The sequence below is a fragment of the Punica granatum genome, chromosome 7, assembly GCF_007655135.1.
Source record: "Punica granatum isolate Tunisia-2019 chromosome 7, ASM765513v2, whole genome shotgun sequence".
NCBI classification, from domain to species: Eukaryota; Viridiplantae; Streptophyta; class Magnoliopsida; order Myrtales; family Lythraceae; genus Punica; species Punica granatum.
Genome location: NC_045133.1, coordinates 2,191,448 through 2,216,411, shown reverse-complemented (window position 1 = coordinate 2,216,411; position 24,964 = coordinate 2,191,448). Strand labels below are relative to the sequence as shown.

Genomic DNA, 24,964 nt, shown 5'->3' with positions numbered 1-24,964 from the left:
AAGACTGTTCAGTTCTAAGAAGGCACAAACTTATATTCGATTCATAAAAGTTGCGATGACAAATTAAGCAGAGCTCATAGCGCGTGAGGAAGTTCATCATTCATTCGAGTTTTGAGTGTTTCGATCAGTTGGACAGAGAATTTGATATCAAAAACTGAATAAAGGTAAGGCGATATAATAATCCACGGCTCAAAGTCTGCAGCTTTAGGGAGATCTTTCACATGCCCGTCCCAGTCCTGACCTCATGATGGTATTTTCCTTGAAAGCACAGCAATTAAAACCTTCCGGCACGTACTGATGGCTTCAATTGCCGCCATCACCGAACAGGTATCCGAGGGAAGACCCACCACCTGGGGCCGCATGAACCTTAGTTGAAGGTCGGTCCTGACACAACAGAGATTTCGGTTAATATAAACATGCTTCTCCTGTAGAAATCTGTGGACTAAATGAGATATCAACAACCACAGTGATGCAACATCCGATTGTTCTGTGAACAGGTTCTGCAACTTATTTGTTTCCAACCGTTAATCCATACCAGATTTTCTTCATCCTAGATCAGTATCTCGACAATGTCCAGAACCAATCATGTCAGGCCTTCTCCAGGCGATATGTGTCCATCTACTGCTTAATACCATTATCAATACTTTCATCATTAAAACCATGTTCCCTTACATCAAATGACATGCAAACCCTTTTAACCCAACAATGCTAACAGAAATAGCAGTCAAAAACAATAGTGCAGCAATCAGCAGATACATTGTAAACCAATCCCATACCGTGATAAAGTTTCCACAGTTCTGGCCATCGGCACGGTGGTAGTTGTTTGCCTGGCTCCCCGGAATGCCTGCCGGAATCCCCTTATTGACATCTGCAGGTGGTGGGGAAGCAGTGGTAGTAGCAGTGGTAGTAGACTTCTGAGAAGGTCCGCTGCTGGTGTCTGGGACTTGCTTCGAAGGAGCCTCAGCATTGTTCCCAGCGGGTTTCGGAGCTTCTCCACTGCTGAAGAGGTAGCCCAGAGAACTCTGACCTCCACCAGAACTGACTCCACGGCCCATGATTTCTTAAGCTGAATTAAATCAAAACCCTGTCATCAGCATACAAATATTACAGTCATATCAAGCTTATTGTTCTTCAGCCGACAAACAGGTATTCAGCTCAAATTATCTATTCTCGATACAGCCACGTCCACTCAAAACAAGAAAGACAGATAAAGAAGCACTATTCCAAAATGTCAACCATTCTTTTTCTATACTTCTATTCTTTGCTAACTGAAGAGCTTCGTCAATGTCGTGCTGTTGTCACGATCTCATTGCCACAGCCTGATCGTGGATGTTTATAATATGGAAGTAATGCAGAAAGAGAACAGATTTAAGTTGGCCAACACACACATGCCCATACAAATTAATAGCTTTTCTCGATAATTCTCGAGCATACATCTTATGCAGAGCTCTTATGTTGAAAGCTTATGCAGGAGATGCCTCGAAAAAGAAAGCTACAATGATCTCAACAGCACAATCCCCTAGCGCATCTTTTCCTAGATCAAATCATCATAGTATTCCTGCAAATGTTCTAATACAGTCAATAGCCTCCCTGCACTCAGCAGACCCGAAATTTCCTCAACGTGGAACAAACTCATAGTAAGAACATACAATGTCTTCCTCGAACAAAACCAGAAAAGGGGGCACCATCAATGTGTACGATATAATCAGAAACCATTGTTAGAGGAGGATCCCGACTCGATTGAACACGGACAAACAGCAATGAGTGGGTGAGCAAAATCAACGGAGAAGTATGCGAAACAGCGACATCAAGAATTTGGACACAGCCAAAGCAATAGAACGACGAAGCCATTTACTCGACGAGTCCGAAGATCTATGAGCTCAAAAGCACCTCTGCAGACAATGGAAATGGAGATTAATGGCAATGGACGTCATTATCAGCCAATCTCATCCCTAAAACATCAACATTAAGAAGCAGCAGATCAGAAAGCTTCCTATAATCCGCAAGATCGGCAACAGCAATGGCTGCTCTCACCAGACACGGCAATCGCATATCAAATTCATCCCAACGGCCCGTCCGACTCGAGATGAACACCAAAAAGAACCAAAAACAGAAATGTAGCAGACAGGGAACAGAGACATCAATGTGCGGACGGAGACGGGAAATCTCTCCGGATTTTATCGACAAAAGGACGGAAAATGAGCTGGCCTCACCTTCTCCGGCGGTGGTTTTTCTTCAGCTGTCAGATCTGACGAAGAAGAGGAGGAGGAGGAGGAGGAGGAGGAGGAGGAGGCCGCGTTTGGGGAACAGCTCTGATCGCAGTGAACCGACAGGCGACAGCAATGCGTGTATGGTTGGCAGGCTTGTCGTAGGACCCACCTCCCCCATACCTTTTATAATTTTGAAATTTGAAAATTTTTGAATATCCTAACAATTTACCCATTGAAAAATCAATATTACATAAAATCTTACTTAAATACAATTTTTATATTAATTTTGACCTTCAGCTATTAAATGTATATTATATTGCCCATTTTATTTATCCACCGTTAAAAACTCAACGAAATCCTATGATGAAAAGGGACAATATAATGTACATTTAATAAGTCAATGTCAAAATTGATGTAAAAAAGTAAGTAGTAATGTTACATCAGATGTTTCCATCCACTATTGGACGTCAAGCAAACGAAAGGAGTCATCTGATATGCACTTAATTTATCAAGGTCCAATTTGATGTAAAAAATTTTTGAAGGTCTGATTTGATGTAACATTAATATCTGGATGAGCAAATTGTTTGTTTACTCAAAAAGTTTTTGATTGTGGATCGATACCGAAAGTCCCATGAATCTCAATTAATTCAGTTTAGAACGGGTTGATTCATTAAGGAGTAAAACTCTGTGTAAATTCTCTTCGTTCAAAACTCGAACCCGAGATCTTGAACAAGTGTCGAACTATTCGAATCAACCAATTCAAGTTAGTAATTTGATCTTCATACGTCTCCCATGATCTCCTCCGGTGCAACAGAAAATACACCGATATGATCTTCGTTTAGGGAGTAGTCGCCCGGAAGCCAGAACAAGTTCTTCTGGCGTTCCCTCGTTTCATTAATTAGAGTCAGTACGGGCAGCAGGAGAGGTCTTGCCAAAAACTTCCCGAGAACATGATACAATAATTCGACCCAGCTCACAGCCGTGACAGGAAGGCAACAAGAAAGACAATGAAAGGCCCCTGCTGTGATGCTTGAAGACCGCCGGTTTGTTGCTCCCTGGTACATAAAGTTATCCTCCCCTCCAGTCTTGCACAAGAAAATGAGCATCATAATGAATTCATGCCGAATCGATATCTCCTCATGATACAATGTGCATCGAGAAGGAGAGGCCGAACCATTAGGATGGACTCCCTGCACTTGTTTGAGAGATTGTTGCACCCTTCCTAGCTCAGCCGCATGTCGGGATTCTACTTTCTCGAGTAAGAAGCCTCTGTCAGCTTGTTAGAGTTGAAGCAGTTTCTGTATTTTACACTTAGGGGCATATCCGGAAGTGACTCGAGCTATCGGCAATTTTCCACTTCAACCCACTCGAGATTAGAAAGAGAGTTGATTGAGTTCGGGAGATGGCGAAAATGACTTCCCCTCAGGTTTAACCATTTTAGAGACCGGAGGCTCCCAGTACCCTCTAGGATGGCATCATCTGATAGATTGCAGTCTATTAGACGGAGAACTGTTAATGACCTTAACCAGGAGAATGGAGCAACAAGGAGCTGGTTTTTCTCCTTGGGAGCTTCCCAATTCAATACGCACAACCAAAAGAGCGCGAAAATATAGCTGGATCTTGATCTATTATAGCCGCACACAGATGGCTTCGACGGTTCTTCAACTTTGCAATGCTTAGGGGAAGTCGAGTAATAGGAGCCCCATCCGCCTGGAATTCTGTCGGTGCTTCTAACTCTCCAAAGTCATCCAGTAACCTTGTTATCTTTGAGCAGCCACATTGTTCAGAATTTGCAGGGATTTCACTGAGCAGATGCTGTTTGGAATATTTTCGAGCTTCTTGCAGTGTTTCAAGTTCATAGAGACGAGTCTCTCCAGACAGCCGATAGATGGATCAATTCCTTTCAGTTCTCTGCAATCTTCCATAATCAGTTCTTCCAGGCTCAGGAGCTTTGAGAAGTCGGGAGTCTTCGTCAAGAAATGAGAGTGATTGAGATTAAGCACCTTCAAGTTTCCCAAGCACTGTGACAAAGAATGACCAGAAAGTTCGACATACGCGCATCATTTTAAAATCGAAAACGATAATTACGAATGAATAGCAAAACGCTTCTGTTAACCTTAAAAGTCCTCCAGGCTGCTCGGAGCTTGCCATATCGAATATCGATGACGACCATGTTTTCCATGTGGAATTCATCCGGCAAGAAGTTTAATGGAAATCCGTGCCAACAGAGCCATCTTAGCTCTTTCAAGATGACTCCATAGTCTCCTTCGACATGTAAGTTGTTGAGCTTCAGCAGTCTCAGCCGCTTCATCCCTTCAAATGCTTTTGCATCGACTTTCACAGTGATCAACTCCTTCTGAGCCAACTCCGATGAACAAACCACAAGTCCTTCAACTCTTTCGGTTCCCTAATAAGAACAAAGACATCTTGCATTACTATTATTTGACAAACACGTTGACATCGTGACGCCCCGGCCCTCAATAACACAAAAAATCTTATGGAACATCGACGGGATTTTACAAGAAACCAAATGAATCAACAAGCTAGCTGAAAAGCCATGCGTAGCACGATATTTTACGAAAGTAAATAAGATCATTAGCTTAATGACATTTCATCAATTCCTGTTAATTAGCCTAATCATTTTTAGATAATGATTTTGGTTTGGTTTTGGAGTTGGAATTTTACTTCACTCCAATCTAATGGGACAGAAAATAGATATTATATATAGTATATGAGAAATTTATTATTAAAAAATAATTGTAATAATAATTAAGAAAAAGTAAATGCGATAACTTATTACTAAATAAGAGAAAAAGACAAAAAAATATGTATATATATATATATATGGACATAGAAGTAGATTGGTGAATTTATTATTAAAAAATTGATTGTAATAATGGTTTAGAAAAAGAATTTGTGAGAATTTATTGTTAAATGAGAAAAAAAGTCAAAAAATAATGATTATGTTGTTGAATTGAGGAAAGAGTGAAATGGAGTGAAATTGGACTTCAACTCCAAAAACAAATGCACTTGAATTAAAGAATCCATCACGTTTTGAATGTTTTGGAAAATACTAATTTTATTATTTATTCAATTACAATGAGATTCATGTGTTTAGTACAATCAAATAAAAATACTAATAGTTAATAAAATGACACGGATAATTCCATCGAGTATCATTGCAGTATTCAACAAAAAAAATAGTATCATTGTGCTACACTCTATTTAATACTAATTTTACAACAAAAGGAAAGACTAAAATTTTTTCTTATTTTCTTTTTTACAATGAAAAATTGAATGAACAATGGTATTACTGAAATTTTAAAATTTAAATTCTCTATTATTACTCCATGCTTCCCTCCACGCGTGAGCTGAATTAGTTTTAAAGGCCCATCGTGAGAAATTAATTAAATGGAGGACAAATGCATGCACGGCATATTAAGCATGCGCTCTGATACCATATGAGATTTTTACATATCACAACCGTATAATTTAAAGAGTTAGCTTTGTTAGATATAGTGTGGTTTACGTATTTATTACTCAATACAAATAATGACCACTATCTATAACTTGCTATTTGGAAATTTAATTAAAATAGGGTGCATCGTATAACTATCAAAAGAGACTAAGAGAGTGTAGGCGAGACCTCTTTTGATTGGTGGTTTACGTATAGCAACTAATTAATTGGTCATATAACCGGAAGGAGGTCTCTAAAAATGGCATTTTTTGAAGCATTATCTCAGGCTTCATATATTGTTTGTATGTAGATATTTTGTAATAGATGTGACGTCATATTTTTAGAAAAAAAATGAAAATATATAGTATATTATGCTATTTTCTAAGTTTAGTAGAAGTTTATCTTAACTATCGTTTTATTTTCATTACACAAATTGGAAGATAATAATGTAATATTATTGTTACTCTCTTTATTTTGACAATCTAATTCAAATACCCACTACGGACTCCGCAGTTCATATGTAGGTGTTGACTATGTTGCTTGACTGACTTTGGATTGCCCCCTATAATGGTTCATTTAGCTGTCTTAATTTACGAGTTTTGATGAGCAAGAATGGCAATCTTAGCAACGATATTTGTCAAGGTCTAATTCAAATGCCCATACGAGAAATAGAGAGAATTTAGTGCAGTGCACACATCTTCGTATAATAATTATAAGAGATTTTATATTTGACTCCCATGAACAAAATTACTTATGCCCTTATCCTAACTCATGAGGCTCTTTGCAATTGAAAAAAAAGAAATGTTAGATACCCGTTGGCCCATATTTTTCAAAAAGATAGCATATATATACAGATATATATATATATATATCAGTGAAAAGATTGGATGCACCCACAACAATTTTGATGCAAAATTTGAAAATATTATGCAAAACCTACAACGAGTAGTGTTCCTCCAAATTATAATTTCTATAGCAGTTAATGCTTTATTGTAGGAATTGAGTTTATGTATATATACTCACAAGGTGGTTTTGAAGCATGCTCAAAATGTCATTCTAGGAGAATAAGCTGCTCCGCTTTCCGGGGTTACGGGGACACTCATTGCGAATGATTTCCCTCCCCATGTCTCGGATCGTATCGTGCATCTCCAACCGGTTCTCCGCTGCAATTTTGATAACGCTTCTTTTGAAGAGGTTCCGCAAGCCAAACTCGACACATAAATCACATGCCTCTACTATCTTAACTACGTGATCCTTATCCCAGCCAACGAAGAAGCATGCAATGTCGAGGAATAATTCCTTCTCATTGTCACTCTTGAGTGCATCATAGCTTATTTCCACGTATTTTTTGTACGTCACCATGGGGAGTCCCTCTTAGGTGGTCGAGCGTGCTCTTCCATTCTCCCACAGTTAGATCGAGCAAGAACGAACCCAGTACTTTGAGAGCGGAGGTAGGCCTTTACAGTAACGAACCGCAGCTTCTGATAGCTTATTGAATTCTTTACCAGGATCGTCACAATGTCGAAAGGCATATCGTTTAAAAAATTGTAGAGATTCATAATCGTTTAATGGCTCAAGCAGATAGACATGGTCCGCCTTAACCCCCTTCACAGACTCGAGATCTCTAGTTGTTATGATGATCCTACCGCCAGAACCAAACTATTCACGCTCTCTTGCGGGCTCCTTAAGCTGGTCTCGATGGCTTATATCATCGAGAACGACCAACACCCTTCTACTACTTAGTCTTTCCTTGATGAGATTGATTCCCCTGTCGATATTTTCTATTTTTACCTTCTGAAACTTGAGAATATCACAAAGAAAGCTGTTCTTGTAGACGAACCAAAGCATCAGGCTGCTTCGACTTTTCCACAATATTGGCCAAGAAACTTTTCGCTTTGTAAGCGTGGAAAAACTGGTTGTAAACCGCTTTGGCAAGAGTTGTTTTACCAATGCACCCCATCCCCCAGATTACGATAAAGCGAACATCAGAGCTGTTGCTAAGGTGTTCGATCACACTCATCATACGAGGTTCAAGCCCAACGGGGTATTTTGCAACGTACATCCAGATACGTGTTTAAGTTCATGGCATATTCTGCCAACAATCTTCCTCACAATCTTCTCTTCGGGGCTGAAAATAATGAAAATTTTCAAGCAATATTTTTTCATGCACGATAATAAATAAGTAATATAGGTGAGAAAACAAAAGAAATGATCATGGTCATTAACCAGAGATCAGCAAAATTTTTTGGATGATCTACGAAGCAGGTAAATGCCGACTAATTAATCCTGACAAATAAAACAAACGCTCCCCTTTGCGGAGTTTGTCATATCCCAGCCGGATAAACCTGCAGCCTCAGTTAGAGCGGCCCTCGAGCAAGCAACGACTTCCTTATTCTTGTCCTCTTCATGCTTAGCGAGTGCTACCCCAATGCAGCACGTCTGCTTCCGAACAGTCGAAGGATCAACATCATAAAATACGGGAAGGACCATCTGCCCAGGGTACTTGTTCCTGCACTCGAGAGTTCCTCGAGACAACATGTCGAGCCAGCATAGTTTCTCGAGAGGACAACCACGGAGATTCGGGAGCTCCTGATCGAGTCCATGTGCTGAGATGATATGTCTTCTCCTCTTGGGAGATTGTGATCCATGAAGACATTGACTCCGTTCTCCTTCAGGCAACGGAAGAGTTGGTTGGTGACGGCGTGGCGCGTCTTCTCCCCTAAAGCTCAGTAATACATCGTACCTCCATGGCTTATTATTCGATATAGAAGAAAAAGGCTTGGAAACGAAACCCAGGATCGAGTTCTTTTTTTTTTTTTGGTGAAATGGAAACCAAGAAAGTTTATGAAGAGGTGAATTAAGCTGATGAATATGTCTCAATTCAGATGTTCATATATACTTACAAGTGGCTTAGAATGAGTATGAGAGTCAATTCAAAGTCGAGATCAATGTCAATTTCGCCCCTTAAATGGTTTGGAAGTCTTCGAGTGAGAAAAAAATCTTGTATGTAATGAAGATATCACGTATGATTATATCACACGACACATAGAAAATATTAGTAATAATGAATTATTTTTATCAATAATGATTTTTTATATTTTTATTTACGTACTAAAAATCAAAATGATAAATCGTTGTTGAATTGTGTGATACTTTCGTTAGATACTGGCGGTTGCATGATAGCAGGGCGAACATTCCAACGCTTGAGTACTTAAATAGGCGCCACCTCCTTTGACCCGGGCTTTGAAATTACTCCTGAAATTACTCCTCCAATGGGAAGGATAAAAGGAAATTAGGCTTGAATCTCGTCTTACTTAACTAGCAAGGGCCAACATCCACCAATTCTGCCTTGATCAATAGACAACTGAAGTCCCAAAGCAAGTAATTTGATACCAATTCTGAACAAGAGTTATTCCTCAAAATGCCCTCTCGTACAATTTGGCAATGAGCTGTCTGAAATTGTACCGGGCAATGCATGAGGGAATATATATAGTATACTTTCACGAAATTTTTCCCTTCGTGCAATAAGAGTTTTCCATATAAGTGTATCGAATTCACGAAATTTTTTCATTCGTGCCCCTCAGCTCACGGTGAGTTGTCTCTTCGAGTCTCCCTATTAACATAAACTTAAACATTTTTTGAATTTTTCTCTAATTTTCTATAATATTTTTACAGCTTCATTATATATTCCCAAGAAAACTTTTACAAATTATTTAGAGATACAAATTAATGTTACTACTCCCAAAAATTTTTTATTTCTAATATTTGGTCTTATAAAATTAATAATATCAACCATGTAAACAAACATCCACGCAAGCGCACATGTTATATGACTAGTTAAACTAAAACTAGTCATCAATTTGACCCATTATACTTGCCATAACTCTCATTTTGCTCTTGCATTCAAGGGCGAGTTTTTTCCCCATAACTCTGATGACGAGGTCCTTTCAATAGATTGCAAAACTCTAATATATATTGTAAGTTTTCTCATACAAAGCGAAGCTGCCCTTGTGGATTTGAAGATAAAATGTGAGTGAGAATGTCTAAAAACTACTTGGGAGAGAAAAGAATTGCGGGACTAACGTATAGTAGCTTCTGTTAACTTTCTTTCTTTTCTTTTTTGTGGGAAGTGCATCAACTGATCACGCTGCCATGGGCCTCATAAGTCTTTCGACATCATAAATTGGAATAATAATGATTCCTTGACTTTTAAGGGTCTAAAAAAATATTAATTGAGTGATAAACAGTTCACCATATAAAGAGGAGAACACAAGTTCAAATCCAGAAAGCGCACTTGTTGAGAGGGAAATTAACCTTTAATATTCGATCTTTCGACTTGATTATTCAAATCCTATTGGACTCTGAATACCAAAATACATAACAAAAAAAAATTTACACTTACCTTTCCGTTTTTTCATTGGAAAAGCCATGAAACATTGTTCAATCGATCCATAGTCCAAAGCAAGAATTTGATCTCACGAACTGAAGAAAGGAAAGGGTTTATAGTACATAGCACTGGCCAGGCCACAGTGCCTGCAGACTTAGGAAGATTTTCGGACATGCTTAGTCCCAATCCCAACTTCATAACGATACGCTCCTAGAACAGATAGCAACTAAAACATTCCGATCAATTGCTGCCGCCACCGAACAGGTATCCAAGGGAAGAGCCACCACCTGGGGCCGCATGAACCTTAGTCGAAGGCCGATCCTGTCACCATAAATATTTGAACATGAGAAGAGAAGATATCAATAACTGGCAAGGACATGAATTTATCGTCTAAGCTGCAGCTCGTGACATCAGGATCCAAGATTCAAATATCCCATAACTCAAGTGTTCACCAGTATCCGATTTTCTTTTTTTTCCCCGCTGTAGATCAGTCTCTCAAGAATATTAACAACTATTCATGCAAATGGCCTTCTTGAGAACATCTGTTCCATTTACAAGGTTTTCGTGTCTCGAATAGTCATCATTAAAATTATGTTTTTCTCCAACCGAAACAAGAACCTTTTTAACCAGACATAATTAATGGAAATACTGAAATCCTATCCACAACATGTAGCAAGCACGGGGTGAACTCATACTGTAATGAAGTTTCCACAGTTCTGGCCATCGGCACGGAAGTAGTTGTTTGCCTGGCTCCCCTGAATTCCTGCTGGAATCTGCTTAGTAACATCTGCCGATGGCGGGGAGGCAGTGGCTGTAGACCTCTGGGAAGGTCCACTGCTGGTGTCTGGCACTTGCTTTGCAGGGGCCTCTGCATTAACTGCAGGAGGTTTCGGAGCTTCACCACTGCCGAAGAGGTATCCCAGAGAACTCTGACCTCCACCAGCACTGACTCCACGGCCCATGATTTCTTATGCTGAATTGGAGAGGTAAAAGCCTGTCCAGACTCCACAACATACAAATATGCTATATCATTTAATCAAGCTAGTCGTTCTTCAGCCAATAGAAAAGAATCGAGCTCTCGCTTTCTATCCAACTACAGCCATATTGGTTCAAAAAAGCGCACAAGGCAGATGAGCAGCAATTCATGCCAAACATTTACAAGTGCAGCTTCTCTGGGATCAAATCACGATATTCCGGCAGTTATTCTACTACACTTTCATACTTTCCCTACACTCAGCAGGCCCAAAATTCCCTTGCCTTTATTATCATCAAAACATACCAGTTTCCCACGAGATTTTCCTCAAACAAAAACATAAAAAAGGCACAGCCAACCGATACTGAGTGTTCTATCACCACATTCAGTGAGTAGAGGATCTTGACCTGAATCAAACAGAACACACGGCACAGGAGACGGGGAATCAACGGTGACACGAGCAATTGTGAGCTATATGGACCAAAGTAACAGAACTATGAACCCGATTGCTTGATTATTCAGGATTCCCGAAAGCTCTAAAATCACCTCTAAAAGTGAATTATAGCAAATTTCTTTTACCCGAACTTGATTTATAAAATCTAAAAAAGGAGACCAATGGACGTCATTATCAGCCAATCTCAGCCCCGAAACATCAACCTGAAGCTGCAGATTAGTATATCGGAAAAAAAAAAAAGGAGGCAGCTTCCCCGTAAAACCACCCATTATCGGCTACAAGAGTGGCTGCGCGTGGACAATGAAACGACAATGACAACCCAAATTCACCCCAATGGTCCTTCCCATCCGAGACGAACACGAACAAACACCGACACGCAAACAAAAAATAAATAAATAAATAAGTAAATAAAAAGAAGATGCGGAACGGGCACACAACAAAGACATGGACCAGCCAATGCGAGCGGAGAATGTCTGCAAAATATATCGAGGAAGAGAGAAGGGAAACGGTGGATGGACCTCACCTCCTCCTCCTTCTTCTCCCTGTTGCCCTTCGGCTGGGGTGGGTGATCTTCTCAGATCTGATGACGGAGAAGAAGTGAAGTGAAGACAGAAGAGGAGAGGGGACCCTCTCGCTTTAAATCTGCTCGCGGAACCTCACGTCGCCCGGCAGTGAAGTGAAGTTGATGGCTGCGGGGGCCCATTTCCTTATATCATTTTTTTTTCCCTTCATTTGCCAAAAATTTTTGGGCATACTTTTCAAAATTTTCCGCCAAAATTTTGAATTGAATGCGATCAACTTATATGATTCATATTGTTCGTTTATGGAGTATAATTTACAACAATTAACTCCATTTACTCTATTTTACTTTTTCTTCGATTTAATAAAAAAGTCATTACTTTTTTTATTTTTTCAATATAGTAACAAATTCTCTCACGTACCTTTTTTTAACCGTCATTACAATTAATTTTTAATACTAAATTCTCTCAACTATTCATCATTTTCCCTATAATTCAACAATACAATCATTATTATTTTATCTTATTCCTCAATTTAATAATAAATTATCACACGTATTTTTTTCGAGTACACTCACATGTACTTTTTTTAACCATTATTACAACCTCACTTTATTACTAAACGTCACTTATTATTAAAAAATTACTTGCAATAATTATTAAGAAAAAAATATGTGAGAGAATTTATTATAAAATTGGAGAAAAAGACAAAAAAGAGTAATGAATAATTGATGGAATTTAGTATTAAAAATTAATTATAATAATGATTAAAAAAATATATGTGATGGAATTTATTATTAAATTGGAGAAAAAAATAAAAAAGTAATGATTGTGTTGTTGAATTAAACGAATAATAGAGTGGAATGGATTGTGGTAGAATTGCAATTTGAAAATCAAAGAAAGCCCGAATTTGAAAAGTTTTACCCCTTGTTAGAAAGATGATATAAAATTACCGGTTTTGAAATCAATGAAATATTAACATATTGATTTATGATGCTATATAATTTACTTCTTGTAGTTGCTAATAGATATATATATATATATATATATATAATTTCACGGTCAAATTTATTATAGATTTGATGTGATTTATGTGTTCTCAAAATTTGAAATTATATTTGTTCATGATAAGATCTTTATCATCTTCAAACATATGAGCTATTTAGGAAGCCAAAGGTGGATTACAACTTCCAAACACGCAAACATGCCATAATATTAATGAAACGAAGTTTGATTTGGTCATAGATCATGTTCAAGCAACACTTAACTATTCATTAAAATCAACAAATACAATCATTACTTTTTTATCATTTTATTCAAATTATCTCTCATACTTTTTCTTATATATTATCTAAATTAATTTTTTTTATACTATATGCACTCAATTATTCAACTCTTTTTTTCTCAATTTTAACATTTTTTCCCCGATTTAAAAACACAATTATTAATTTTACAGTCAAATTTATTATAGATTTGATATGATTTATGTGTCCTCAAAATTTGAAATTATATTTGTTCATGATAAAATCTTTATCATCTTCAAACATATGTGCTATTTAAGAAGCCAAAGGTGGATTACAACTTCTAAACATGCAAAAAAGCAATAAATATTAAAGAAACGAAGTTTGATTTGGTAACAAATCATGTTCAAGTAATACTTAACTTAAATTTTTAAACAATTTAACAACACAATCATTACTTTTTTTTATCATTTTTTTCAAATTCTCTCTCATATTTTTTTCTCATATATTATATAAATTAATTTTTTAATACTACATTCACTTAACTCTTCAATTTTTTTTCTCAATTTCAATACTTTTTCTTCAATTTAATAAAACAATAATTATTTTTTTTACCTGCATCTTCAAATTCTTATTCGTACTTTTCTCAATTACTTTTATCGTGGTCTCCTCAAATCAAACTAAATCAAATTTAATTTCGTCATCAAACGCTATGTAATAACTTTATTTCGAAATCAAAACCAAACCAAGTACCGCTGGTGATAAAATAGCTATAGCCACTCCATTTTCGGATGATATACTTCATGAAATTTCTATTTTCCATTTTCTTATCACATTTTACCTCACCATGTCCCGTTCTTTTTTTTTTTTTAATCGAACAAGATGAGTAAATTTCACCATAGGTCGGATCCAATCTGATAATATTAAATTTTTACTAGTACAAAAAGTGGTTTACAGCAGATAAAAGATCAGGAGAATTTGTGTTTATTCGTTTCAAATTCACAAAGACTAGGAAAGGAAAAAGAGAGAACTTATGCCCTTTCAGACTGAATTTTCTTGGCCAAAAAGAAAAAAAATATTCTTCTTGAAATTTTATTTAATTTTTTTTTCTTGTTCATTGCTGGAAAATCCACGCAAAAACTTGAACAAAATACAGACACGAATACAATACAACAGAGGAATCTCCAGCTTGCGAAGAGATTGAAGAAAGGCTGGTTAGGTTTTAAGTTCTGCTTCAAGTTCAACTATCACTGAAGAGGAAGAACTCCTCCTTCATCGACGGTGAAATTCCAGCTCCCAATCGCTAGCTAGGGTTCCATTGTCGCCCTTGCATGCAGGTTCTTCCACGTTGATGCTTCTCTTTGTCAGATTGTCTCACTAGCTGCCCCGGTAAGCGGCCAATAGATGCCCGAGATCATCGATGTGTTTGCTGATATTGAATCTGTTTGTTTGTCCTTCAGTACACTGTTGATTCATTTGACAAACTGAATTAAAGGAGGTAAAAGCGACAAAGGTCAATTATTTCGAGTATTTTTTGGGATTTTCTTGCTGGGTTGCTTCAACGTCGTTGTCTTGTATGCATGTTTATGCTCAGATTATGGACTCTTGTGCCTTTTTAGCTCGGGTGTTTGTGCGAGCTGAACTTTGAAAGCTTTCGGGTTCACTGTTGTTGAGCAGATGTTAGTGATTCTTCCCTCCCATTGCTATCTTTTGAGCTGCCTTTGTTTTCTACACAGGATTCAAATGTGCAAAGTTGCGTTCTTTCGGGTAAAGTTCGAGATTTCAAGTAGTGGATGGTAACTTGACAAGTGGGTAATTGCATCGAGCAGGTGGTATCAGTTATTTGGACTGGAGACTGGCTGTCCGATCTGTGTAATTAATTCGGAATAAGTTAGGATGCATGGTCAAGGGAACTTCGCCTCGCAGTCTGATCGGGTTCAGGCATCGTTACAGCCTCCATATCAGTGGCATGTGCCTGGTTCATTTCCACCTCGAACTCCCGCTCAGCCTCCAGCAGCCCCACCCTCTGCTGTAAGTCAAGCTCCCGCTACTTCCTCTCATGCTGGTCAGTCAGCTCCTCCAATGTATGAGCACCGCATGCACCCACCTCCTACTGCACATCATTTGCCACCTCTTCAAGCTCCATTACGTACATTGTCAAGTGCAATCCCTACAAGTCAATCTTTTGTAAATCCACTCCAACGGCCACTAATGCCTGGAAGCATGCCAATGTCAAGCACCCATTTGAATGCTCAACAGAGTTCACAACATCCTTCACATATGGGGAACCAGATAGCTCACCCAAGTTTAGCTCCTCCTGCTGGTCCACCTTGGCCAGATTTATCCCGAAATCTACCTCCCCAGAGATTACCACCTCCTCCCATTCGAGGGCAAACTACATACTGGCCACCAGTCAACCCCCAGACCATGCTGCGTGGTGCTGCTCAAGGTGTCGTGCACTCTCTCCCTAGTTCATCTGGTTCTCTTGTTCATTCAATCCCACGAGAAAACCATGTTTCTTCCGTTGCTTCCCCGGTGCTACCACCACCATCCTCTTCTGTATCGTCGCTGCCACTTCCATCTCTGCCTTCTATTTCACAGCCATCATCTTCCATGCCCCATGCTTTTTCAAAGTTGCAGCAACAGTGCAAATCTGAAGAGAGGACCAACAAATCTCATGGTTTTGGAGTGACAGGTTTGGAGTCATCCAATGACATGTTGGGTCCAACGGGAGTGAGAAGTGATGCGCTGGTAGTAGATGAGAGTAACACAATGGATGAGGGAAGTGGCTGTCAGGTCAGCTCTGTAGTGGGATCTGGTTCCACGGCGGATGGTAGTCTAGCACTCGATTGTCCTCAGGCTCCACCAAAGCCAACAGAAGAAAAAGTTATTCAGAAGATTGAAATTTTATGCCAGTTTATTGCAAGAAACGGCCCTAGTTTTGAAGATATGGCACGAAAAAGGGAGTCTAGTAATCCAGAATTTGAATTTCTGTTTGGCGGTCAGCCGGGGAGTGAAGCTGCCATTGCACATAATTATTTTCAGTGGCTGAAGAAGAAATATTGTTCAATGGGCAGATTGCCTGAGAAGCGGAATCACTCACCATCCAGGCATTTAGAAATTCATTCCCCAAGGCATCCTGATAGCTTGACGGTTGCTGCTACCTCTGATACACGTGTTGATTCCGACATGGAGATGGAAGGTTAGTATAGCTGAGTTGGTCTACGAGTGTTTTTCTAATCCTGTTTTGCAACTTTTTCAACCAGAAAAGAATTGGCCTTGCGAGCGATGAGGCTAATATATTCGAGGTGTTTCCTTGTTCGCATGTAGTGTATTATGGACTTAGGAAGTTCTGTGCTATCTTTATATACACATCCCATTTCATCTGTTGTCACATTAGAATGCTGTCATTGTTGATGGGGGAGAACTAGATGTAGTTTCTTGTGATAGATGACCAATTTTTGCAACAATATTAATAACTCTCCCTATACACCTAAAGGATTTGCAAACTAAAAATTAAGCAAAAGTACTTGTCGTTGCTTGCCAATTCGCTATGATTTATTGTACATTTCATCTGGTTAATCTCCAGACCATAATGTTTTGACCTAAAGACGATTGTGCAGCGTGTCATTATACACAGGATTTGTATGAGCATTTATGGTTGAATTAGTCATATTATTTCATTACTAACGTTTTATCTTTCCCTGTCTTTGCAAGATGATATGACACAGCCACATGAGGATGAAGAGACAAGTTGGTCGGTTCAGGACTTAAGCTGTGGTGCTGGTTTGGTTCAAGTGAAGATGGACACAAAAGAGCAATCGCATGTGGTACAGGATACTGTAAATGATGCTGCTCCTGAGAACGTTCAATCTGACAAGTTTCCTTGTCCTGGAGATGCAATTCTAAATGATCAAGGAAAAGGTACCCCTAACATTTCCTTTAGAGTCTCAAACTCTGGATTTTGCCTTATTTTAATATAATTTTTAGCAGAATCTGATTCAAGCAGCATATGATGATCACTGACATTCTAGTGATTTGTGAGCATTTTGATGTCCTCGTAAATCAGTTACTATTTGCTCATACAACCAAAAAGAAAAATCGACCACAACCTTCAGAACTAAGGTTGTAATGCCTGGATAACCGTTGTTGATAATGGGGAAATCATTGCCTTAGCCTTTGTTGATGTCTTAGAACAATTGAGTTAGTTTCTTAAGTTTTCTCGAGTTATTTTTCAAGGTACTTGCTGGTTAGACTTGATGGTGATTATGCGGTGTAAAAATTGGTTTGGTTGCGTTCATGATGCATCTGGAATTATATTTGGTTTCAGATGTTAATTAAGATATTGTTTGCTGAAATGCATAAAGAAATGGTTGGATCTCTTTGCAAATGTGCAATTGACAGGACTTTCTATCTCATAAAACTCAGGTTTGATTATTCCGACTCATCAGAATCAGTTGATCCCAAGAAATACACTGGCTGAAGTTCACCGAGACATTGATTTACCTTATTCTTCTGAATTGCCTCTAGGTGGCAGTTTAGGCAAATCTACAGTGTTCCCTGATGCTGATTTAACGTCATCATCAGTTGTTGAACATGTCAGTTTAGACAATACTTCAGCTAAGGATGTGAAAAGCTCATTCAGACTTCTGCAAGAAGACTATCCTTCTAATGCCAGCTTGGAAAATAATGACAAGGCCAGCCATCATGGAAAACACGTTGAGATGGTCACACAGTCGGCTGCCGAGGGTGATTCTGCGAAAGTATCTGAAAATATTGAGGTATATATAAGACCTGAAATACCAAGCAAGGTTGAAAAGGCCGCTGGGCAACTGTTTGAATCTACTAGGACAGACAGTGCTTCAATTAATTCCTTGCATTCTGAGAGCAAGCTGAAGGAAACTGCAACATCTTCCATTGGAGGGGCAACCAATGAAATTTCTGATGAGAGCCTTGATAAAGGATCCGTTCAGGCTGTTCCCTCTTTAGAACCTTTTAATCAAAAAGGTAGTTTCAGAAATGCTGCTGAGTATAAGAATGACAGTCCAGAGATTTCAAAGGAAAATAAAGATCGTAACTTTGAGGCAGCTCCAACTTCAGTGAAAGTGGATGAATTTGGCAGATTGGTCCGCAAAGGTGTTAGTGACAGTGATTCTGATGATTCCCACCATGCTGGCCAGCATAACAGAGGAGGGAGAAATCGTAGCAGGAGTCTGTCTCCTGGGTCTAGAAGGAAGATAGGAAGCAGTGGACATAAGAGGGAAAAGCGAAGCTGCTCTAGGAGGTATATGCTTTCTTGATTGTCTCACAAAATTGTTGTTTGTAAATCATTTATAGAGCGCTATTTAAAGTATTGAACATATATTTCTAATGTTAGTTTCTCAAGACCATAGATGCCTGATTTGGCTAATGCCATATTTTCTTTTTCAGCTGGTCTCCCAGGAGACGAAGAAGCAGGAGCCGGTCTCCTAGGAGATGGAGAAGCAGGAGCAGGTCTCCTAGGAGATGGAGAAGCAGAAGCAGATCACCAAGGAGACGCAGAAGCAGGAGCAGATCACCTTTCAGGCGTGTAAATGAGTTCAGGGATGGCAGCATTAGACGGGACAGAGGCCGTAAGCAAGAGTGCTTTGACTTCCTTCGAGGAAGGTGCTACCGAGGAGCCTCATGTCGCTATTTGCATCATGATGTTGAAATAGATGGATCACACAAGAGAAGGAAACCACAGAATGCTGAAAAACCATCAGGTGTTGGCCGTACTGATATTATCCAGGAAACAGATGATAAGTCAGTAGGAGCATTAAAGCGAGTGGATGATGAAGTCATGAAACAAGGATTGCAATATTTTTCAAGTATGCCAGATGGAAGCTTTGACGGGATGCGAGGTCAAAAAAGGGACGAAAGAACTGATTTAGATAATGTTGGAAACAGGGAAGCTGATCGATGGCAAAAAAGCACACTTAACGATGAGATAAAAGATTTTTCCACGGGAATTCCTTGCACTGCAAGTTTCAAGCAAGAAGAGGATATTCACAGGTCACTTTCAGTTGATTTTCATCACCAACCTATTAGTGGTGCTGATGCTATGAAGACCCACAGCAAAACTTTGGATATGCATTCTCCAATGAAGAATTCTGTAGAGCCATCTCGAGTGAATGCTGATGCAGCAGTGAGTGCTAAGCTCCTGTCTCATCCAGTTAATAGCTCTTCAGTCTTGAAGCTTTCATCAGATGAAAACTTCACATCCTCCTCAGGTTAGTTTATGCGAACTGATGATTTAATTGTCTTTAAGCAGAATCAATTTGAACCTTCTTGTGGATTTTGCTAGCAAACCATATTATTACACTAAGCTCTATCTTAATCTCTGATTACTAAGGAACTCTTTTATTAAATTGTTCCGCAGTTACTTCCTATGGTGGTATGAATACTTGGAATTTTGCCAAAGATCAGAATGTAGCTTCAGGGGCATCCTATCCTTTTCAATCTGCTTCTCAGGAAGGTCTTCCTTCTGCATTGCTATCCAACACTCAACCACATCTTTTCTCTGGACCACCAAACTGCACTCTGAAATCCATGCCAGCTGCTGATGTGAGAGGAACTGCTGTAACGCATGATGATGGCGGGAATGCCACTCATGGTGGATATACACATTATCCACATAGTCATATGCCTCACAGTACCAACCTTGGTTCACAGGCATTTTTGAAGCCTTATCCATCTCTCATGCAACCAGAAGATCAGAGACTTGGGACTTCGGCTGCAGGCACCCCACCTAATGAACATTTGGTCGGTCACAGTCTTACCAAGGAAGCCTTAAATTCTAACAACATGAATCCCTTTCCCACTGGTAACATCCCACCTACTGAACTTTCAAAGTCTGCTCAGGGTCATTCTTCTCTGCAAAACACAGGAAATACCAGTGGTCTTGATGTGCCAAGAAAGATAACTACGCCTGTGTATCCACTAGAACTTCAGGACACAAATCAAAGTTCAGCTGCACCTGATTTTGGAGGATCAAGGGTTACATCTCATTATAATCCTTATGGATCAACTTTTGAGCAGCCTCTGGTATCCAGGTTCGGTGCTGATACTCTTCCACAAGACTATAATAGCCGATATAATACTCTACAATGCGTCCCGAATTGTGGATCAGTAAAAACGAGTTCCCCTGTGAAATCTGCGGCAGGGGTTCAGCAGACAGTTGCTCAGTCTAAGGGAGATCAATATGATCCACTTTTTGACAGTTTTGAAACTTCTTCGAATTCAGTTAAGAAAGTTGATCATATCCAGAATCAGGGATCCATCTATGACAGTGATATCATGTTGAGCATGAGCGGTTCAAACAAGCCAATGGACGTGGAAGAAAACAACAAAAAGAAAGAGATTGAAGCTTTTATCACGTCCACTTCGCCAGATGATGATGGATTTGGTGAGACAGCAGATGCAGAAGTGGGCGATGTTGAGAATCTAAGCCTAAGTATTCCTATTGATGAGGCAAATGATATGGTTGGTGAGGTTGAAATTGATCAGGTTAAGTCCCCAGGAAAGAGCAAGAGGCATAAGGAGTCTAGGTCAATGAAGCTCTTCAAAGTGGCTCTTGCTGATTTTGTAAAGGAAGTTCTAAGTCCATCATGGCGACAGGGTAATATGAGCAAGGAGGCATTTAAGACTATTGTCAAGAAAACAGTTGACAAAGTGACTGGCGTTATGAAGAGCCACCATATACCCAAGTCTCAATCGAAGATAAATCACTACATCAACTCTTCTCAGCAGAAACTGACAAAACTCGTGATGGTAAAGGCCTATTAGAACTAATTATTGTTGTCGAGACTGCATGGCTTGATTTAATAGAGTTTGGTTGAAGGGTTGATTTAATCGTGATTCTGAAATTAATTTTCCCATAATTCATTTATTTTACCTGTTATTATGAGATTTGTATTTACCTAATGAAGCCACGTTTCTTTTACTGCAGGGGTATGTCGATAAGTTTGTCAAAGTGTAGAATCAACATTCAGCATGCTTGCTGTTCCCAAATTTGACATAATCCCTGAAAAGTTACGTCTGGAGAAATTGGATTATGGGCCTGAATAATAGAAATTTTCTTGTGCATCAGAGGTGGGTATCTCGTCAAACAGAGATGTCATTGATTCTAATGTGAACAAACTGCAGAGCACTTTGCTTTGTAACCTTAGAAGAGGTTTTTGAGGGGGGTTATTGAATATATGTACGTATTCTGCTTTGCTCCTTGTAGTATTTTGGGGTATTTGGGTTTTTTGTAAATGCTGATATGTTTATAGTAATGGTATCTCCATTTTCCTTGAACTATTCTTTTCTTTGGGAGTACTACTATAGATGTTGGAATAATTGTGGATGACAATAAGCTATCGCTTCTGTCATAAGTTTCTACACGATTTATGACGTAAAAGACAAATCCTTCAATACTAAACTTGTGTATAGGCCTAGAATGGAGAGGAGGTAGGGTTTGACTATGGGCAGAAGTATGATAATGGGGTCAATGGAACCATTTGACTTTGCAGGTTAGAATGAGTCGATGACAGCAGTTTGTATATGCTCCGCATCAGATCTAAATCGCCTGTTATGTTTTCTTGGAGAACCTAGTCTTGTCTCATGTGATATGCAGTGTAATATCTAGTAATGAGGGATTTAAAGCCTTTGCTGAAGAGGAATAGTTGAAAAAAATCCAAAAATTGTGTTGCCAATCAAATGTCACCTGTCTGGAGATCAATGAATTTGCATTTTAGGCTAGTACTTTGCTAATTCTGATTAAGTTAAGAAGACGAATATACTGCGATTTGTTGGGAGATAAACAGGTTTGGAGCTGATGAATTGAGGAAGTGTAAGAATGTGGTATGGGCCCATTCAACAATCTCTCACCATCGAAAGAAGGAAGAACTGATTGAAGTTGATTCAGGTTTGAGGAAGTTTTTGGTTCAGTAAGTTCCTTGCTTTTCCACCTTTCTCTGTTTTAACAACGTACTTACTGATCCAGCAGTATGTATGGTGAGGAGATCTGGTTGTTACACTGGAAGCTGCCATATCATCTCAATTATATGCTGCTGGTAAAATAGAAATGAGTTCCCATCAGTGACTCTCATTTATATCTTTTGCCTACTCTCTATAGAAGGAAAAGAATGAGATTGTAGTGATATAGATGATGAAAGTTCTTAAAAAAATTCTTGGACTGATGGCTTAAAATTCTTGCGGGGGCCTGTTTGGAATCGCTTTCCGGAACCAAAAACAGCCTTTCGAGATTTTATTGGCGTCGTTTTCAAAAGGGCAACACTGGTGCTTATTTTCACTCTCACTTTGACACATGAAAGATGGTAGGAACTCATAGCTTGATGGAGCTTTGCTGCCTTTCTCCATCATAAAGGCCTGCAAGAACATAATTGTATCTATTTTCATTAACTGATCTGCGCCAGTTAGACTCGCTGCAATAATGTCTTCTTTTCCCGCTAAGAACTCGCTGCAAGCTGAAGAAAAGCTCCGGGGCTCCGATTCTGAAACCTGCAGTTGTAAGCAGACCCTCGTCACTGTCGCCATCTTCTATTTAATGAAGTTAGTTGGTCTTCTTGACTGTTCCGCAATTTCTCCTCTCTTCCCAACCACCGTTGCTATAAAGCCACTTTAGGTAAAGATCTCATATGCTCTTCTTGTCTCTCTATGCCAAAAAGCACAGATTTAGGCACCAACCTTATCAGCTTTCATGTGCTTTAGCCCTTTTCGTCAAGAACAGTTAATTCGTGTCTTTGATCATTGCCTTGAAATGTGCAGGCTTGTGGACCTGCAACCTCAGCCCCACTGGCATAACTTATCCATGGGGCCATCCCCGTCCCCGCAAGTGTTTGGGCCGAAAAGACAGGTAAGGAGCTGCAGAAATTCTCCTTAATTAAATTTCCGGTCCATTGATCTCCGTAATGCATAAACTTCCATGAAATCGAATTAGTTGGCTAGGTTGTATTATCAGCTTGGCACGTGCGATAGATGTGCTAAGATTCCTGAGATGACCTGTCAATTTATATCTATTGAGCAGCATCTGAGACTTAAAAAGGCCATGAGCCCTTCTTAGCATACAACCCCTCTCCAAGGGTATATTCACATCATTCTCCATGATCCCTTGTTTGGGAATTGGCTGATTTGTGTAGGTAGTAACACGTTTTCACGATTTCATATACTGAAAGTACGGATGGGCAAATGCTCATTCCTTCTTAAAGCTCTTGTCTGTCACAATAATCGATAGAATGAGGCTGGAAAATCTCGGATTCACTTCAAATGGGTGATGGATCGGGTCAGTTACAGGAAAATGCTTTATGAAATGATACAAAGGTTTCAGTCAACTGTGTTATAAAAATAATTGAATATTTTATATGTATATTAATATTGTTGATAATTGCTTTGAAAGGAGTTGTCACCACTAATTGTTCTCAGCTACCCTCTTAAATTTTCTGTGGCCCATTATGCAGAGCAGATCCACAAAAGGGTACAAAGCTGGCCTGTAGACCCCTCGGCGGGCTCCACCGTCCTCCTCCTTGGCTATAGCCAGGCAATAAGCGGGCCCTCTTAAGTCTTAGAGGAACAAGATGTACAAGGTGATTAATTGAAATGCCATGGTTGAATAGTTGCATTGATATGAACTTGCCTTCGAGAAGCTGAGACTCCAGTTTAAGGTCTTAATGCAACGATTAATGAGTCAGTTGTGAGACCTGTACTGGATCAGTTTGACGCGTCTCTTTATAGGCCATAAAAGTTGTGCTATTGCACTTGAAACTTCGTTCTTTGTTCCCGACATTTCTTGGTGCAAGTGCTCGTGGACACAGGTCTCTTCTGTTATTGTTCGATTAGCTCATAGGGTGACTTGATATTTCTTTTATCCGCGATGAAAATTCTGCTCCAAGGGATCTGAAATTTTAGTTGGCTGGTAACTTTTCTTGGAGTCCAAGCTGAGGATTCGATGGTCAAAATCGGAGCCGCTTTCACCAAAAGCTTTCGGATCTGCAGGTGAACTGTAGCTGAACACCATCGATGTTTCACGGAACTGATTGCTGTCACTGATATTTCTCGAAATAACATGTTTTTCTCGATGTGACTTGATCTCTCTCATACCGTAATAACCGAATAATAATTGATTGGATAACGCTATGGATTGCAGCATATGGCTTGATACCCAGAATCACATTAGCTGTTGAACAGTTATATTAAAAGCAGATTTTGATGTGTCCCATGCAAAGCAATGATTTCTTGTGGGGTTCAAGGAAAGTTTAGGGCAATGATATGCCAATCAAGAAAGGTCTAATCAGAAAGAGAGGAAACAAATTAATATTTTAATAATCTTGTTTTATTTTTTTAACTAAATTGAAGATTGTAAGAATTAGAAGTAGATCTACATTAATTTTTAAATTACTAAACTAATTATCATTCCACAAAATTCCGAGAAAAACCGGTTGAGGCTCGTGTTCTTTTGGAAACATCAGGTCTCCAGGAGAACCTTCATCGTCATTTCATATCTAATTAACCCAGATGAAAGCATTTGCCGTATAAAATGGAACATTGTATTCCGATTATCGTCGACAGTGCTATTATCGCAGGCAGGAAATTTTTTAGAATTATGATATCCAAAATTATTTGAAATTTTAATTGATTAATTGTTGTGCCTGATCTTTATGTGGGGGGTTGGAGAGAATCGCAAGATGGAAGTGTTAAGACAAG

The 24,964-nt window shown here is 39.1% G+C and overlaps 3 protein-coding genes and 1 long non-coding RNA gene across 9 annotated transcripts; 2 read left to right on the top strand and 2 right to left on the bottom strand.

Annotated features, from left to right (window-relative positions):
• Window positions 1–19: 19 nt before the first annotated feature.
• LOC116214019 (protein SPIRAL1-like 1) lies at window positions 20–2,373 on the bottom strand. Of its 2 annotated transcripts, none has more exons than XM_031549230.1 (3): window positions 2,214–2,373; window positions 777–1,066; window positions 20–384 (listed from the first exon to the last, which is right to left on the bottom strand). In XM_031549230.1, exons 2-3 carry the CDS (start codon window positions 1,053–1,055, stop codon window positions 304–306), a joined length of 360 nt encoding a protein of 119 aa, XP_031405090.1. In that variant the 5' UTR covers window positions 1,056–1,066; window positions 2,214–2,373; the 3' UTR covers window positions 20–303. The 2 variants fall into 2 exon arrangements, with proteins under 2 accessions (XP_031405090.1, XP_031405091.1); XM_031549231.1 differs by having other exon boundaries at window positions 777–1,084; window positions 2,214–2,368.
• Window positions 2,374–9,964: 7,591 nt separating this feature from the next.
• Window positions 9,965–12,159, bottom strand: LOC116215736 (protein SPIRAL1-like 2). Of its 4 annotated transcripts, none has more exons than XM_031551572.1 (3): window positions 12,005–12,159; window positions 10,750–11,057; window positions 9,965–10,375 (listed from the first exon to the last, which is right to left on the bottom strand). In XM_031551572.1, exons 2-3 carry the CDS (start codon window positions 11,014–11,016, stop codon window positions 10,295–10,297), a joined length of 348 nt encoding a protein of 115 aa, XP_031407432.1. In that variant the 5' UTR covers window positions 11,017–11,057; window positions 12,005–12,159; the 3' UTR covers window positions 9,965–10,294. The 4 variants fall into 4 exon arrangements, with proteins under 4 accessions (XP_031407432.1, XP_031407433.1, XP_031407435.1 ...); XM_031551573.1 differs by having other exon boundaries at window positions 10,750–11,048; XM_031551575.1 differs by having other exon boundaries at window positions 10,750–11,048; window positions 12,000–12,144.
• A 2,171-nt stretch (window positions 12,160–14,330) lies between these two features.
• LOC116213168 lies at window positions 14,331–21,614 on the top strand. Of its 2 annotated transcripts, none has more exons than XM_031548015.1 (7): window positions 14,331–14,629; window positions 15,070–16,442; window positions 16,958–17,164; window positions 17,669–18,524; window positions 18,671–19,491; window positions 19,641–21,031; window positions 21,210–21,614. In XM_031548015.1, the coding sequence occupies exons 2-7, from the start codon at window positions 15,137–15,139 to the stop codon at window positions 21,237–21,239; spliced, it is 4,611 nt and encodes a 1,536-aa protein (XP_031403875.1). In that variant the 5' UTR covers window positions 14,331–14,629; window positions 15,070–15,136; the 3' UTR covers window positions 21,240–21,614. The 2 variants fall into 2 exon arrangements, with proteins under 2 accessions (XP_031403875.1, XP_031403874.1); XM_031548014.1 differs by having other exon boundaries at window positions 14,977–16,442.
• A 1,281-nt stretch (window positions 21,615–22,895) lies between these two features.
• On the top strand, window positions 22,896–24,152 carry LOC116213169. Its single transcript, XR_004158011.1, has 2 exons — window positions 22,896–23,120; window positions 23,722–24,152. It is a non-coding gene; the product is annotated as an uncharacterized LOC116213169 (long non-coding RNA).
• Window positions 24,153–24,964: the final 812 nt, after the last annotated feature.

Bases quoted from the DNA above. Each gene is read 5' to 3' on its own strand.
- LOC116214019 (XM_031549230.1), bottom strand. From the start codon at position 1,055: ATGGGCCGTGGAGTCAGTTCTGGTGGAGGTCAGAGTTCTCTGGGCTAC. The intron at 385-776 runs GTATGGGATTGG...CTGTTGTGTCAG, and splicing joins ACTGTGGAAACTTTATCACG to GACCGACCTTCAACTAAGGT.
- LOC116215736 (XM_031551572.1), bottom strand. From the start codon at position 11,016: ATGGGCCGTGGAGTCAGTGCTGGTGGAGGTCAGAGTTCTCTGGGATAC. The intron at 10,376-10,749 runs GTATGAGTTCAC...TTATGGTGACAG, and splicing joins ACTGTGGAAACTTCATTACA to GATCGGCCTTCGACTAAGGT.
- LOC116213168 (XM_031548015.1), top strand. From the start codon at position 15,137: ATGCATGGTCAAGGGAACTTCGCCTCGCAGTCTGATCGGGTTCAGGCA. The intron at 18,525-18,670 runs GTATATGCTTTC...TTTCTTTTTCAG, and splicing joins AAGCGAAGCTGCTCTAGGAG to CTGGTCTCCCAGGAGACGAA. The intron at 19,492-19,640 runs GTTAGTTTATGC...ATTGTTCCGCAG, and splicing joins AAACTTCACATCCTCCTCAG to TTACTTCCTATGGTGGTATG.